We start from the raw sequence: 16267 nt of genomic DNA, 5'->3' as shown, positions 1-16267 counted from the left end.
AGTATACAAAGCTGGGGAAGAAGAAGGAAGGGGGGACATTTGGAGTGACGGCGTTTGTCTTCCCAAGTAACCATTACGCGTGATGGAGCCCTGCTTTCCTGGAGATGGCTGAACACCTGCCTGCCCATGGGAAGTAGTGAAGGAATTCCTTGCTTTGCTTTGCTTGCGTGCGCGGCTTTTGCTTTCCCTATTAAACTGTCTTTATCTCAACCCTCGAGTTTTCTTACTTTTGCTCTTCCGATTCTCTCCCCCATCCCACCAGGGGGGAGTGAGCGAGCGGCTGCGTGGTGCTTAGTTGCTGGCTGGGGCTAAACCACGACAGTCCTTTTTGGCGCCCAACGACACACCCCTTTTAAGTAAAACTTTATTTAAGAATAACTTGGCTTCTTTTTATAGCTTTTCCTCCTAATATTCAGAACTGGTTGTTCTGCATTAGACCCTACTAGACTAACTACTATTAAAACAAAAAAATTCTTATTCTGATATATAATAATACCATACCAGTCACTGCTATTTTCAAGGTAAAGCACTCATTAAATCAAAACAGTTGGAATTTTACTAACATTGTCATCAACATATGCCAGTTATATCTTCCACAAAAACTGGATTTTTCTCCTTATTTTTAATTCACCTTGCTTATCAGCTATTTCCTTCAACTCATCTGAAAAACCCTCAAAAGCTAACTCCACAACTTCAGACTCTGTATTTTGAATAAGTAAACCATTTCTAACATTGCAGAAGTGTTTTAGAAAAGAACCGTCTTTAAAAATATTTTCACAAGTGAAATTTGAATCAACAATATTTTCAGGAAGCAAACTAGAGCTGTTACGAAGTGGATCCAATCTTTGTATCAATATCTTTGTATCAATTTGGTATTCCATGCACGATGTTTGTGAGAGAAAAAACTATTTGTGTACAAGCCATGAACGTGCACTCATTTTGAGTAAATGGAAGGTAAAAAGGAGGTCATTTATAAAGCACATTAAAGCCTCTTCCTTTAATTTTCCTGATTAGCTTCTTGGAGTATCAAATATTCATATAAGTACTTGATATCTTTTTCTAAATACCAAACACTGCATTTAAGAAATGAAAATGAAGACTTATACTTTTTCTTAGGGCTTCATATCTCCTCCAATACTGTCAAAAATGTACTCCTAGGTTCCAAAAGCATTTCACTTCCATTTTAAAACCAGAAAAAACAATTATATATCTCAAAAAAAATTATTTCAACAAATTTACTTTTTTAATGCAGAATATTAAAGAGTGCCCCCATATTCTTTTATATCAACATATCATTACACCCACTTAATCATATAACCCTTCTAAACGTAAAATATTTTCACCTCAGTATTACCATGGTCATGCGTCTCAATAAATTCCTTGTCCCTGACATTTTATCCCTGTTTTTGAATTAGTAAACGTGTGTATATCAACCATGCATGTCTGGTAGTGATGATATAAACCTGTCAGCTAGAGGGAAGCTCCGTGAAGTAATCTGTCATCACTCTTTTCCTGAAATAAACTATAGCTTTCAGGGACTTCTGGAAAGTGGATACTGACAGAAGTTATTGCGACAATAGGCTGAGTATCCTGCATTACAGCAGCAGGTGCTTTTTGTGTTTCCACTTCCTCTGGACCCCCCCATCATGCCTGTATGAAATTCACCTTTCCATCCTCAAGCATGAAATTCACCTATGGATTCACCTATTAGCTAATGGGTTGGACTAAAAGTAAAATACCTTGGTGACTCTCAAATCATGCTTTGGAATTTAAAAAAAAACAAAACTGTTTTATAGATGTCTTTTCACTTAAAAAATTGCTTTTGTTCACAGTGCCCCCCTCTCGCTCTCCCCTAGACCAGCAATAAAGTTTGAGTTATGTTAGTTCTAGATTCATATGTCAAGTCTTTCCATAGGTCTTCACCTAGAAACAATTATGTACTTTGTAGAACTGCAGCCAAAAGAAAACTTGATACATATATCACATATATACACATGACCTGTATAACCTATTTGTTAGTTATCTGTCAAAACACTGACAAACAGGAACTCAGGACTATATCCCTGTCTGTGAGCAGGTCATGTTTTAAAGCCATTTTAAAACAAGATAGCTAGTAGTAGTTTACTTTGCAAAGTGTTTTACTCTATATAATACTTTTTCCATGCTAATAAATGATGACTCTGCCTGCAGTGATCTTACATAATCAGTCTAGCTTTTCATTTTCAAAAAATGGAGGCAGCATTCTGCTGCAATTCTCTTACCACCAAGGATCAATAATTTCCATTCAGATCTCATATTGTTGTTATACATGCCTGTTATTGATAAAATGTTTTGGTGCCATGGTCACAAAAATCCACTGAAGATTATAAAAGTTCTTCCTTTTCTCCAGTCAGCTTTACTAACTGTTGTTACCCACATATGTATATTTGATCTATTTGCATATGAATTCATATATACACCCAATGAAGTTTAAAAGGAAAAAACTGTACTTACACTAAAGCAATATTTGCAATGTTACTTCTTACCACGATAAGGTGCCTCTTAGAGCTACGTTTCAACAGTTATTCAAATGATTTTTACCAAAGGAAGACAGAATTCACCCTGGAAAAAATGGGGTTTGATAGTACCAGAAAGACGACTGAAAATAGTTGTATGCCCTTGTATGTCGTACGAATAAGAGACAAATTAATCTCATATAATAGCATTATTCATATTCTATTGGCATCAGAAGTCTGTAAAAGCATAAACTGATAGGTATTGATACTCATAACTCTTAATAAACCATAGAATTTGGAGGGAAAAATCAAGTCTTTGGTATACCAGAAAGAGATATGTAACTATAGCCATGTTTAGTCAATTATATATAAACCCAAACACCTAACTCAACCTAAAAAAAAAAAAAAATCAATTGAGATTACATTTATTCTTCTTTATTAAAATTTCTTTTGAATATCTAACTTCTTCCTTCACTGTCAACTAAGTTAAGAAGCTGCAAAGACTGTATCTGCATTGGAGGCAAGGCAGACCACTTTTCTGGTTGGCAGAACAAGTTTCCCAGGCAAAATGGTTTATTTTAAATAGCTTTTGTGAGTACAAAGGATGCTGGAGTGCTAACCCTTTTTGCCTCCAGCTGAGGAAATTTGCTGCTATTGCAGACATGGACACTGTTTGTTTCAACACCTATATGCCACACCCTTTCTGTCACCTGAATACCAAACACTGTTTTGATGAGGAATGTCAAATTCTGCAGAACCACCGATCAAATTTACTTTTACTATTTTTTACTTTTTTAATGCTGCAAAAAGCAAGTTTCAAAGCAGAAAAGCAAAAAGAAAAAGGGCCCTGACATTTTCACGTGCTTCTAAAAAATACTTACCATTTATTCCTCTCTAATCAAAATGCTTAAATTTTTTGCCTATAACTACAGGCTCTTCTGAATTTTGAACAAGAACAGGCAGGAATCTTCCCCAAAAATCTTTTTCATGTCATATTTATTTCCCTTTGGTTTTGTTTTAAATGAAGATTCTATCATTAATCATATAAATCACAAAAGTCAACAATTTGCACATAGAAAAAGAATGACATACCTTATATTGGATAAGGAGACCATAAACCAAAATATTTTGCTTTTTCACTTCCCTTGCAAATTTCTTGATCCTAGTTAATTCTTCCATCCCAATGCTGAAAGAAATATTTTCTGAAATATCCAAGTGCACCTGCAAGGGAACAAATAAGGAAAAAAAAAAAATTCATTTTTTCCATAGTGTGTTATTTTAGAGTGCCAGTTTTTAGTATCTCATTGTTATGTGTTAAGCACACATAAAAATGCAGGCTAACGAAGGTTTTTCTTAGTTAGCTTCTATTACTATTGAATTTCACTATTTATATATCTAGTGACATGAAAATTATTTTTCAAAGCACAGTGAAACCAATACGCCAGAACACAGTGTTCTAACTGCATATTAAAAATATTTAATTAAATCATAAAACAAACAACATTCTTTTCTAAGCTCTAACTTTCACAGATTTTTTTGGTTTTTTACTATCATGATACTAGAGAAATACAGGTGTTTTTCTTAAGCATCTTAAAGGTTTTCACTATGGAACTGCATTCTTTAAAGATTTATTTTTAATTTACTACCTTTTCAGTATAGCATATTAGTTGCCTAAACTGGATTAATTTCAAGATAACACTTCCAAGTTTAAAAAGCAGAAACTACTTCAAAAGAAGGTAGGGATATGACTATCCTGAGCTCTGGGGCAAGGAAAGGCAGGTCTCATATCCAGCAGGGATGCTGCACAAACATGGTGGGTCTTACAGGACCTGAACTGGTATCTCCAGGGAGGTATCAAGTAGCTCAATCCTTTCCCAAGCCTTATGTGTTCCACAGTTTAATCAGTTTACTTTACAAAGTTTCTATCAACTGTAGAAATCAAAATTAAGGATTATTTGTACATATAAAGTTTCAGCATTTATTAATAGCAGAAATACCTTTTGCCTTAAAAGAAAGAGAAAATATTTTTCTGGCTGAATGATTCCATTGATATAAAACTTACCTGTAAGTACTACAGAGAGGTAGGAGTATAGAGGTAGCCCCAGAGATCTGTGCTTGGGAAAATAATTTCAAGTTCCCTTTTTACCTTACGTTCAATTTATCCTGATAGATTATAGGTTTTTACTCATTTTCCCTTGCAACACTTTTTAAAAAGCTGTTTACTGTCTACGTGCATATTCACCAGGAGCAAAGGTATTGTCTTCTACTACAGAGGCAGAAATTAATTTTCAAACACTCATTATTTTGTTAGTTTTTATCCAAAAAAAAGCTAAGCACTGCTCATTTACAGCTATTTACAATAAATTTTAAAACCTATTATTTTGAGAGAACACAACCTAACACCTATTTACCATTATCCTGTTCCACAGCTTTAAAAAGAGATTTTTCTCAAACTTACTTTTGTACCGAAATGCAAATACTGGCAACTATAGAGCTGAAGTACAAGCATTCCTTTCTTTCTATCCCTAAGTAATAACAACAAAATAAAAATCATATCCGTTCACAGCATCTACAAACGTGAACATGTATTACTCAGAGAAGTAAAGTCAGTTTAAGAATATGATTCTTCTGGTTACAGCAGAGTTGGACAGGATACTGGTTTGATGCAGACAAACAACTGCATGAAGTTTACCTCTGTGCTTCCTATTTCTCCTGCAACATTAATCTTCCCTTTTCTGCTATGTCTACATACAGTAGTCCAATTGCTGCTTCAGCTTACAGATGCCACAAAAAACTCCAGTCAGGCACCAGGATAAAGGACAGACTTGGCAATCTGTGGCAATTTATAGGAGAGAATACGGCAGAAGTCATCATGTCCAGTGCAAGCTCATCCTTTTACTGGGATAATTCTCCCCAGGCTGGTTAAACAGACAATCTGGCACAATAATAACACCTGTCATTTTTACAACCAAAGAAGCTGAACATTGGAAGGAAAAATAAAACTGATTTTCTTAATTATCAGATTTTCTGAAAAAGTTACATGTGTCCTGAAATCAAAGAATAGACAAGAACTTTCCAATTATACAAAAGTCTACATTAGACTGTTCCTTATTATGAGGTTCGAATGGAAGCAGTTAGCTGCTTTCCTCATTTATCCTTTCAATTCTTCACTACCAGGAACAGTTTTACTTTTGGGAGTAGAAAAGAATAATGTTTCCCGTACAGCTAGTACCTAAAACCTATGCATTTAAATGTCATCATATTGCTTAAAATTCTGAGTCACAATTGCCTGAGAAATATTAATGCGCCCTTTTAATTCAAAAGAAAGCATCTTACAGGACTTTTCACTAACAATGTATTCAGGTTTTATGTTAAATGAAACATATAGCAAAGAATAAAGCTGAAGAGAATCCCACTCATAAGCCTTAGCGAAGAGGACACCCAACATTGAATATAATTAAAGACTGCTGAAGGAAGATTCTATCCCCCAGCCATACCATCTGTAATGAGTTTTAGGGATCGGAAGTTTAAAGGACTTAAATAGTTCCCAGTGATTAATATGAGACAATGATTTGTTTAGCTAATTCTTTAGTCATTTAAAATATACTTTCCTGTCCTATTTTTTCCTTCTTGTATTTCTAAAAGATAGTGTGGTAACTCCATAAAATTTGAATGTGTAGCATAAAATGCCTTTTTATAGTTAGGGTACTTCATTTTTTAAACACACTTTTTACAAATATATGTGTATCTGTATTTTAAATGTTAGCAACTGCTTCCACCTAGTTATGAGACTTTTCTCCCACTGTCTAGTTTTGGGAAATTTCAAGTTGTCATGAACAACTGATGGATCTGCAGTACAGTAAAGGGATTAAATGTATCATTTTCTCCTGAGGCTATTTTAAAAGATGTCCACCTAAATAATTTGTGCATGCTGCAGGCTGCTCAAGGAAGTACACTTTCATTAAAAATGGTGATGGATTCTACAATGACTTCAAGATCTAGTATCTTAGGGGCAAAACCTGAGTTTCATGGTGAGCTTGTGTAAGCGTTATTTGCATTCATACCTATTTCTCAGGAAATATTAAGTCCGGAATATTTATAGCTACAATTATTAAAACAAAGCTCTCACATTCCATGTGTCACACTAAAAAAGCACTTAATTCAAAGTCCAGAGTAGAGATTAGCTATGAATCGGGCACAAAATAAGCATGCTTTTAACACCGTAGTATTACCTCTTTGATTAACAATTCCAACTTTATCTGCACACCCCCAAAATGTAACACAGACAGAAATCATTTTTATATTCTTGATAAAGGACTAATGAAAACATTCTCAGTCCAAAAAAGAGCATTCTGCACATCCAGTAGCCTTGCAAATGGCAACAGAATTGGAGGTGTGTCATTGCTCTGATTATCAAAGGCAGATATCATTTATCTTTGAAAATTCAGTAAAATTAAAGCTCTGCCCTGAACTTCCTCAGAAATAGGGTCAAGAAAAAAATACAGTCTAGAAATAAAGCGCTAAATATTGATGTTCGTAGAATCACAGTAGCTCACTCCAAGACAACAGCATAAAATAGGTAAGGATATAACTTTTTTCATTTGTAAAAGTAATTGATCTTCATGATATCTCATTTATTTGTTAGATCAGTAATGAAATTTCATCACTTAAATTTCAGATTAAGCCTAAAATTGAGAAGTAAATGCTCAGTTTTACCTCCAGATCACTAGACTATGCACTTCAGAAACTATTCAGGCCCCGTGTAAAATAACTATTTTTTCCTTTTTCAAGAGCTTCATATATGGAATTATATTTTAAAATCACAACACATTATCTTGTGTTATTGCTGGAGAGTATAATAAACGTAGTCCAGAGGCACACTCCTTGTGACATATGGCATTAATGACACTCATTCCACCCAATACTTCTCATCCCTACCTATTAAGCCAGAAAACATAATGACAGAATTAATTGGATCTGGTTACACTGCACAGAGACTTTCAAATCTACTCACATTTTTTCCTTTTTAACAGTCTGAGTAAAATAAAAGTCATGTACACCTTTCAGCTGTCATCCAGATGAACTGTTAAATTATTCTGGCAGCAATATTCCAATAATGAGAATTTCAGCCAAAAATACACTTTAAAACTTTTGCCACATACCAGAATAGATTTTTCAGTCTTGCAACACCTCAATAAGTAAAGTAGGTATTAAAGTTATATTGTAAAGTACTTCAAAGTTAATTCTTAATACTTGGACCAGAAAAGCAACAATAATTTTAAAACTTTGAATAAACCACATAGCATAGAAAAAAATAAAGCCACTTAATTCTGTTTCAACTGAGCGCTCAAGCAGATTACATCATTTGCAGCATCCCCAGCAGAGATGGAGCACAACAGCAAAGCAGGAGTTAACAGTTCAATATGACTAGCCACAATGAGTCTTTCATAGAAATATATAACTAATAAATTGTCATTTGCTAGTGTTCATTTATTTCCTGACAGCATGCAGTACAGCTGCTGAAGTGCAAATGATGCTCTTTACAGTCCAATTTAAAGTTCAAATTTGCAATTTTATTCAGAGCTAGCAGCAGTTTAAACCTAGTATAACATTTAAAAATATTTAATTAGATGCTTTCTACAGTAACTTGCAGGAGTTACCTACCAAAATAAGGACAACTGGATATAAGAGAGGAATACTTGATTTTTCCAACATATCCAGTAGTTGCTGGGTTTCTTGAATGGCATACTTTTTATCCTAAATGAAAATAAATGTTTAGAATTACTGAAAACATCAAACAATGATTTCATAAAAATGGAATTCAAAGAGTTGTTATTTACCAAAGAAAGATACACCACTTTTATGGTTTGGAGGGGTTTTTGGTTGGTTGGTTGGTTTTAATATATTTGTAACGCTTTTGTCTGGTAAAGTTATAGCTGTTTGAAAAAAATGAGATTAATAATATTTTATATATATATATATATATATATATATATATTTCTCAAGGGTAAAAAAAGCTTAACGGTCTTGATTGGTCTCGGATATGGTTCATCTAAAACATTCCTGTTCCCATACAGGGATTCAAATACAGATTGCATGGCATGCATGTGTCCAAAATGGGAAACACTAATTTAGACCACAGTAGCAATGCACAGTTAAATGACTACACATGTCATACCTCTTCTTGAGACAATTCACTTCAATACAATATCTATGGAAGGAAATTTTAAACTACTTCCAGTTGCAACCCTCTTGTTCAAGAATTCATGGTCGGTTTAACATACTGATGGAAGTGCAGAACCAGGAGAGAAAGAACAGACCAGTATCTCAAAGGTCTAGTTTGGTGCACTCCAGAAACACCAAATATCAGAATAGATACACCAAGAGGACAGAAATAACGAACAACTTATTATTCAAATATGTAATTATTATTTACCATTAGTAATAAGTTTAAGTGCAAAACTAAAAGCATGCATCCTTACTACTTACATTTATGCAAACAAAATTGTAGCACTGTCCTGAAAAGATGTTTTGTAGATGGCTATCATTTTTGCTTAGAGATATTGATATAGCTTCAACCTGATTAGAAAAAAAATAATACTATGTCACAAATTTTACTTCAGCCTTAACTATCTGCTAAAGCTTCCACCATTATGGCAGAGTTTGTTCATTCAAATGTTTTAAAACTGACAATTGTTATTTCCACTACAAGAATTAAAAATTGCTCAATTTTCTAGGTGACTCAACAGCAAAGTGTGGAGTCCTACACCCTGCAGTTTTCTGCAAGTTTTTGCTGAAGCATACTGCTAGGGGCAGCCATTCCAGCAACAGCCCTGGAAGTATCAGACACTAGCACTGCTGCTTGGGTTAGGATGTTCAGCTCTTCCCAGAGATGAAAACACTGTTCATAGGATCAAGACAATCTAATGATTTTAGACCTCTAATTCTGAGGAAATCTCTATCATATTCAAATACGTATATATTTTGTTGCCATGCAACTAAAAAGAAAATAAATGAAGAAGTACATATGAAAGACCAGGTGCACAGGTATTCTAGGATTCTGTGTATGACAAGACTCATTTAGAATTTCTCCTGAAAATAATTTCCTCAATGAATACTTTAAAACACTGTCTTAATCACAGGCATACTTATTTTACAACCTTTAACTATAACACAAGCTAAGAAATTATCTTATCCTAATTAAAATAAAAAGTGGATTCGACGACATTATCAGCTTCACAATTGTGTTAAGTAAAACAGCAAACCAGGTAGCAGAACGGGAATTTGCTCCCTAAGAGAAGGTAACACTTTGAAGCTAATTAAAAACCCTTGGAAATAAGGCACAAAAATTCTTAATGTTGCTTGTATTAAACCAGCAAACCTCACTGTTCCACTGCTCAAATAAGCTTTATTTCTGCCCAGAAGACATATTATATATAGCAGCAAACAACAGAAGCAATACACTGCTGTGTTCCCTCGAAATGTCACTTAATCCACAATCCAAAAGAAGTTACAAATACAACATTTAAAAAGGCTTTGTGCTGTTATCTAAAGCTGTATTTGTTTATTTTTGTAATACTTGGGGAACTAACTTGTTTGCAAAGGAGAGGTGGTTTGAAACCCAAAAGTTGATATTTATGCACTAAAGATTTCAGAAACATTTTGGGCTGAAAACTTGATAGCACAGCCCCAAATAGTTGACATTTAATATTTTAAAGAGATTTCAAAAAAAAAAAAAAAAAATCACAGAAGGCAAGAATTACTTAAAATACTTTAAAAATGCAATACGCCAGGGCTCTCCTGGCTTGAACTTCTGCATAAATAAAAGCAGAAATCCCCAGTACCTTTATAACCTTGCACATACTTAGATGAACAGGAGCATACTGCATGCCAAAGTCTTTTCAGAAGGTAAATGGAACATGACTCAAGGGAGAAGGCCTACTTTTTTTTTTCCTTGAGATATTACAATACAGGATGCTGAAGTATTCCTGAACATTTAAAAATTAATTTAGTGTATCAGAGTTTTGACTTAACTTAAACAATTTGATAAAGCAGTACACTGAGCCTTTGTTTCACAGCCATCTTATCCAGCAAAAATTAAATCAGATTTCTCTCTTGGAAAAGTAAGCACAGCTGCCCAGGTAGAAGCTTCAATACATCATCAATTAACTAAAATTAATTCTTACTCTATTTGGCATGTTAGTATCCTATGCAAAAGTATATTTTTAATTAAAATTAATATTAATCAAAGTTGTCAGCTACTTGAGAGAGCAAAAATTACCTAAAAATACCATCTCAGTAAAAAGTGTTTGTCACATAATGTTTCAGTGTTTAAACAGAGAAAAGTTATGGATTTGCTTAATCACTTCTTGTCATTGTAGCAATTGATATTCAGCTAGTGCAAAGAAGCAGAAGTGGTAAGTTTTTATGAACATGAAGATAGGAATAATAAATATGTTTTCTTTAATGTTTTTCTACTTATCAGATGCCCTGTGTTGAAGTTTCAACTTTATTCAACATTCATTTTCATAAAATCAAAAATTAATACCAGGACATTGGGAATCTGTAAAAGTTAGTTAAATTATATCAGAATTTAAAATCGCAATTAATACCAATCCAGCAGACGGACAATGCAATGATTAAGAAATTAGTGAATTTCTACTAGTGAAACACTAGTTCATTTCCTAATTGAAAACAACCAAATATTTTTATATCCTGCTTGTGGATATTTATCCAGTCACAAAAATAACACACAACTTCACCCAGTTCACTACATTTCATGTGACAGGAGCACCTTGTCACTGAATAAGCAGGAGTACATAATTTCCAGTCACAGGAGAAAACACCTTCAGCCCCCATTTAGGTTTGCTTGCTTCAAAAGAAAGAGCTAAATAACAAACTTAAGGAAAGACTCAACTTATGTCTTTAAGATCTCTTCTGCAAAACATTAATTCATTAGTTATACAGTTTACAGTAACACTGATTAAAATACTTACTCTTAAAGTACTTTGCAAGCAACAACTGTTGCCTTTTTTTTTTTTTTTTGAAGAGTTTTTATTTTCATTATCTCATCAGTTCAATTTTTAGGTCTTTTTTCCCCTATTATTGCCATTATCATGTTATTGGAGTCTCTCAGAAATCCCTCTAAAAAAATTTCTTTTGAATTCTTCTTTAAGGATACTTTAAGGATACATCTAGAAGTTAACAAATATCTTGAAAGTAAATATGGCTGCTACTAAGAACTAGAGTGTCAAAACTATCTAAAATGTTAAAATATTGACCATAGTTTAAATTTCAGATAATACATACTCTACTGAATGATTCCCAATTAGCGTCTTATTTAGATCAATTACCCTCCAATTAGCCCTTTGAAAGGGCCCAGCTTTCAGTGTAGTACGTTTAACTTGCTTAAAATAATTATCATGTTGCACAGAGTCAAATCTCTCTCTCACAAGGTTACTGTGCTTCATTTGAGAAATCATAGGCCAGTGGATACATTCTTTCTAAGGTGCTCCAAATTTAGAAGTTCTGTATATTGGTAAGCTTAAAAATTAACTCTTAGAGATTTTACCGTTTAAAAAGAAGACACTCAACACATAAATATTAGTTTTTATAGATTTTCAATCCAAAGGTTCATAAAATGAATGACTCAGGATGTTTCAAGGAACAATACAAGACAGGGATCTTGATGGAGTTCTTTGGCAGGTGTCACTTTGCAGGAATGTTTTGAAAGTGTTGAAGAGAAATTTAACAATCAACTTCATTATGAGGAAAGACAACATGGATCAAAACAGAGAACAGTGCTAGAAATCATCAACTAGAACTGATCTAATAGAGCCATCAAAAAAATTCAGTCCCATATCAGTAGGAATCCCTTCATTTTATGCCCTCGTTACCTTGTTTGTGGTCATTTTACATGTGTTTTATTCAAATGCACCACAGGTTCAGGTGCCTGACCAACCCAACAATTAACTGGTTTTGCAATGAAAATTTGGGAACATGTTGTAAATTTTAACTAGTTTTGGAGCCAGTCTGATTTGAGGTTGCTAAGTTTGGAGTCAGTGTTGGTTGATCAAACATAATGCATTCTTTGACTTTTCTTACTGGCTTGGAAATGTTTCTCATGGTATGATTAAAGTGGTTATATGGAAACATAATATATAGATATAGATACATCAACACTTAAAGAAGTACTTGTTTTCTAATACGGGTAAGTGATGTCTTCCTAGTAATTGCAGAACAGTTTAAATGGAGAGAAAAAACAAAAAACAGCAATGGATCTGGTATCAGTGAAATGGAAACATACTTCTGCTCCATTATACAGCTATTCAGACAGGAAAAGATCTTATTCAACTCTTCTAATGTTTTGCACTTTTAGATGTAGACATTTAATAGATATAAAGCATGATTTTTCCATACTAAATACAATTATTTCCAAACAAAAGCTGTAAGTACAATGTCAAATGACATTTCTAGATATAAAATAGCAATACAGTTTGCCACAGAAGAACATCCTACTATTAACTAAGCACAATGCAGAAGATCAACAGACATGAATCAAACCATTACAGAAATAACATTATGCAAATCGTGAAACTTGTATTTTTGAACAGCTATTCCCCGTTTGTTTCTCTGGGTAATAGAAAGATGTGATATCATCACATAAGGTATAATTAAGAATCACCCCAAGATCAGTCAAGATTTAAGCAATTACCAAATGTTAATCACCTTTGGGAAAAAGAAAATATGTGATAGTACTATTTGCAGGGATAATGGAAAAGATAGTTAAATGCCAGTAGAAAATTCCATCAATATCCTACAGCAAAAGCTTCAATAAGCATTCACTATGAGTGAAATGTACCCCTATCTCTCTGCAAAAAGGCTGATTAATTTGACTTTGCATTCACAGCTCTGCAGAAATACAACTTACTCTTTAATTGGTACAGACTAATTCAGACTTCAAAGTAACAAAAGCATTTCCTCTGTAACATATTTGTAACAATTTGGGCTTACTGAATTCATAAAATCTAAAGAAAATGGCCTCTCTGTTGTCTGGATCCAATTTCTCCTCTAATCTAATATATACATTTTAAGAGGATCTGTAAGATCCCCCTCTACAGCGTAATTGGGCAGAAGATGCTTCTTTCTTGGTAACTTCCACACCTGGTGTTAATCCCTTGTAATAAATACTACAGTGACACAGGAGGTCTCAGTTTCTGTATGCACATTATTTAGACCATTTCTTACGAGTTGTGACAACCAGAAACGTTAAATTAATCATACAGTTTACAGCCATAGAGTTGTACTTACTTTTATTTGGCTTTTCAGAGACTCATGAAGGAGAAAACCTACTTGTGCAACAGCTTCCTTCACATCGGTAATAACACAAAGTTGTTGTGATAGGTTGTCTGTGATCAACAAAAAAACCTTAGTATTTCATGCAAAGATAAATCAATCACAATTACTAATCTGCTAAACATTACCTTCAACCCATATACTTCTGTCTCTTGACAGAACCTTTTCAACAGCTGTAAATTTAAAGATGACTTATTTCAAGGCACAGTTAATATAACTCCATAATTTATATAACATACATCACAAATATAAAATCCATATTATATTTTATATTATTTTGTACAACATGAAAACATCACGTAAGGCCTGTCCCCAAAGCCCATTTAAATAGCGGACTTCTACAAAAAGGTATTCGTTCAGCTCCACATTACTGACACTAGATGAGAACCGAGAAAATAACTTTTTGAAAACTTCATACCACTTATCACTTCAAAAGATCACTAAATGCAGTGTCAGCAATATTGAGAAAAGCAAAAAAACCCAGGAGATAGCATAAATCCTCTTCCCAACAATATATAGTACATAATAGCAAAAAAAAAAAAAAGTATTGAAGATACTGCTCAGGGAGACAGCAGATATAACTGTTCACATCAATATCAAAAAAGTTGCAGAGTCAGTGTCAAATATCTTGGCATGAGGAACTTCTTAGATCTTTTACTGGTGGGGGAAAAAATATAGTATTTTGTTGATACCAAGAACAATAGTTTCAAGTTATTGCCTGATCTGCTCCATAAAGCAAATATTTCAAAAAATTAGTATTTTCTCTTGTTATTGACTACAGTTTCAAGATTCAATAAGCATTTTCTTTTTTTTAAGCAAACAAATCAAAATAATTCAAGTCTGGAACTCTCACTTCTAATTCAGGACTTTATCCTTTACATGTTGAATTAATATGCAGACCAAAACATAATATTTCCAATGTCTTAGGGGTAGCCATTCCATAAGCAGCTAGAAATTTCATAAATCTGAAGTTTAATTATGTTTACAGCAGACTTCAATGAAATTTCAGGGACAGAAATATACCAACCACCACTACAAAATAAATTAGTAGTGAAAGACATAAAAGAAATTATAAAAATATGGCCTAACTGCTCTTCAAACAAGTCTGAATATAAAGATACATATTTGTTGCATGTGGAAATTTTTTTTTATAATTACATACCACACAATAAGTTCAATCAGATGCATTACTTAAGTAAACATCTCACTTTCTATTGTAAACTCAAAGACTTCTTTACAAAAATAGACATACAGACCTGAAAGTTAATTTTAAAGCTGCTGCAGAGTTAACATTATTGGAAAGTGACTTGTGATTTTTAAACAACTTTTTGTGAGCAGGTAAAGTGAATTAAGGATCCCAAAAGATAATTACAATTATTTTATGAATCATGGGCATCTATTATGTCCAATATTTATAATGTGACAATGAAAATAGTGGTAGCAACTGGCTTTGTATAAGTTAGCAAGAATGGGGAGGGGGGAAGAAAGAGAGAGAACAATAAACATCTGCTTATAAGCCATCACAACCAGATGAAAGCGAGAATTAAAAAAATGCATGGCCAGTTCTCACAGGACTGAAAATCACAGGATACCACAACTGTGGGAGAAATTATCTTCCCATAGATTCACTGGGCAAAAAAATATACTGAACATGCATCAAAGTTGGCTTCTACTAAATACAGAATAACTTTACAGTCTAAAAAATGGGTCAATGGGAAACCATATTGAATTAATTTCTTATCAGCAGAAAGAAACCGGTGGGTAGATTGAAATCAGAGCAAGAGCCACTTGAATTTAGTACTGTACATGGAATGCAGATACACTGCAGATACAAGATAGATGTACATAATAAACCAGACTGGCATATCAGATTTCAAGAACTCAGATTCTATTGAACTACGTAATTTAATGAAGAAGGTCAGATTGGAGCTATTACAAAAATCCACATGTGGAAGAAGGCTGTGGAATCCAAAAAGGCACTATAACTTACACTCAGACAGTTCTTTTTAAAAAGAAGTCAGTTATCAACAGCAAGTGTCAAAAGTAACCTCACAAGAGGCTGCTCAAAGACTGCAACCATAAAACCCATCTCACTCCTCTCCCCAGCCCCCTTAAACCTCTAACTTCCTGTAATGTAAATGAGAAAGGAGAGATGACTACCAAAAAAGCAACTAAGATTTGCAGGTTGAACTTAATAAAAGAAGAAAGCTAAATTGAATGAAGTGTGAAAAAAAAGGTATTTTTAATCTGGAGGAGGATCATAATGTCATGGGGGAAAGTCTATTAATAAAGTATGAAAAATTAAAGTAATGATAATACACACATTGAAAAGATGCTGCATGCTTTTAAATTATCAAGAAAAAAAATGAATAAAGGTCATCTGGGAAATCATTGTTCATAAAATCTTCATAGCAAAG

The 16267-nt window shown here is 33.6% G+C and overlaps 1 protein-coding gene across 1 annotated transcript in view; it reads right to left on the bottom strand.

Moving 5' to 3' along the window:
- CRPPA (CDP-L-ribitol pyrophosphorylase A) overlaps positions 1–16267 on the bottom strand; it is a 124985-nt gene that overhangs the window by 48376 nt on the left and 60342 nt on the right. The window contains exons 6-9 of the mRNA XM_072854202.1: positions 13806–13903; positions 8985–9074; positions 8160–8252; positions 3588–3716 (exon numbers count right to left, since the gene is read on the bottom strand). Of these exons, the coding sequence (XP_072710303.1) occupies positions 3588–3716; positions 8160–8252; positions 8985–9074; positions 13806–13903 (410 nt within the window). The remainder of the gene's footprint in view (positions 1–3587; positions 3717–8159; positions 8253–8984; positions 9075–13805; positions 13904–16267) is intronic.

The sequence above is a fragment of the Ciconia boyciana genome, chromosome 2 (assembly GCF_034638445.1).
Source record: "Ciconia boyciana chromosome 2, ASM3463844v1, whole genome shotgun sequence".
NCBI classification, from domain to species: domain Eukaryota; kingdom Metazoa; phylum Chordata; class Aves; order Ciconiiformes; family Ciconiidae; genus Ciconia; species Ciconia boyciana.
Note: the sequence above shows the minus strand (reverse complement) of the source record. Positions and strands in the feature narration are given on the sequence as shown.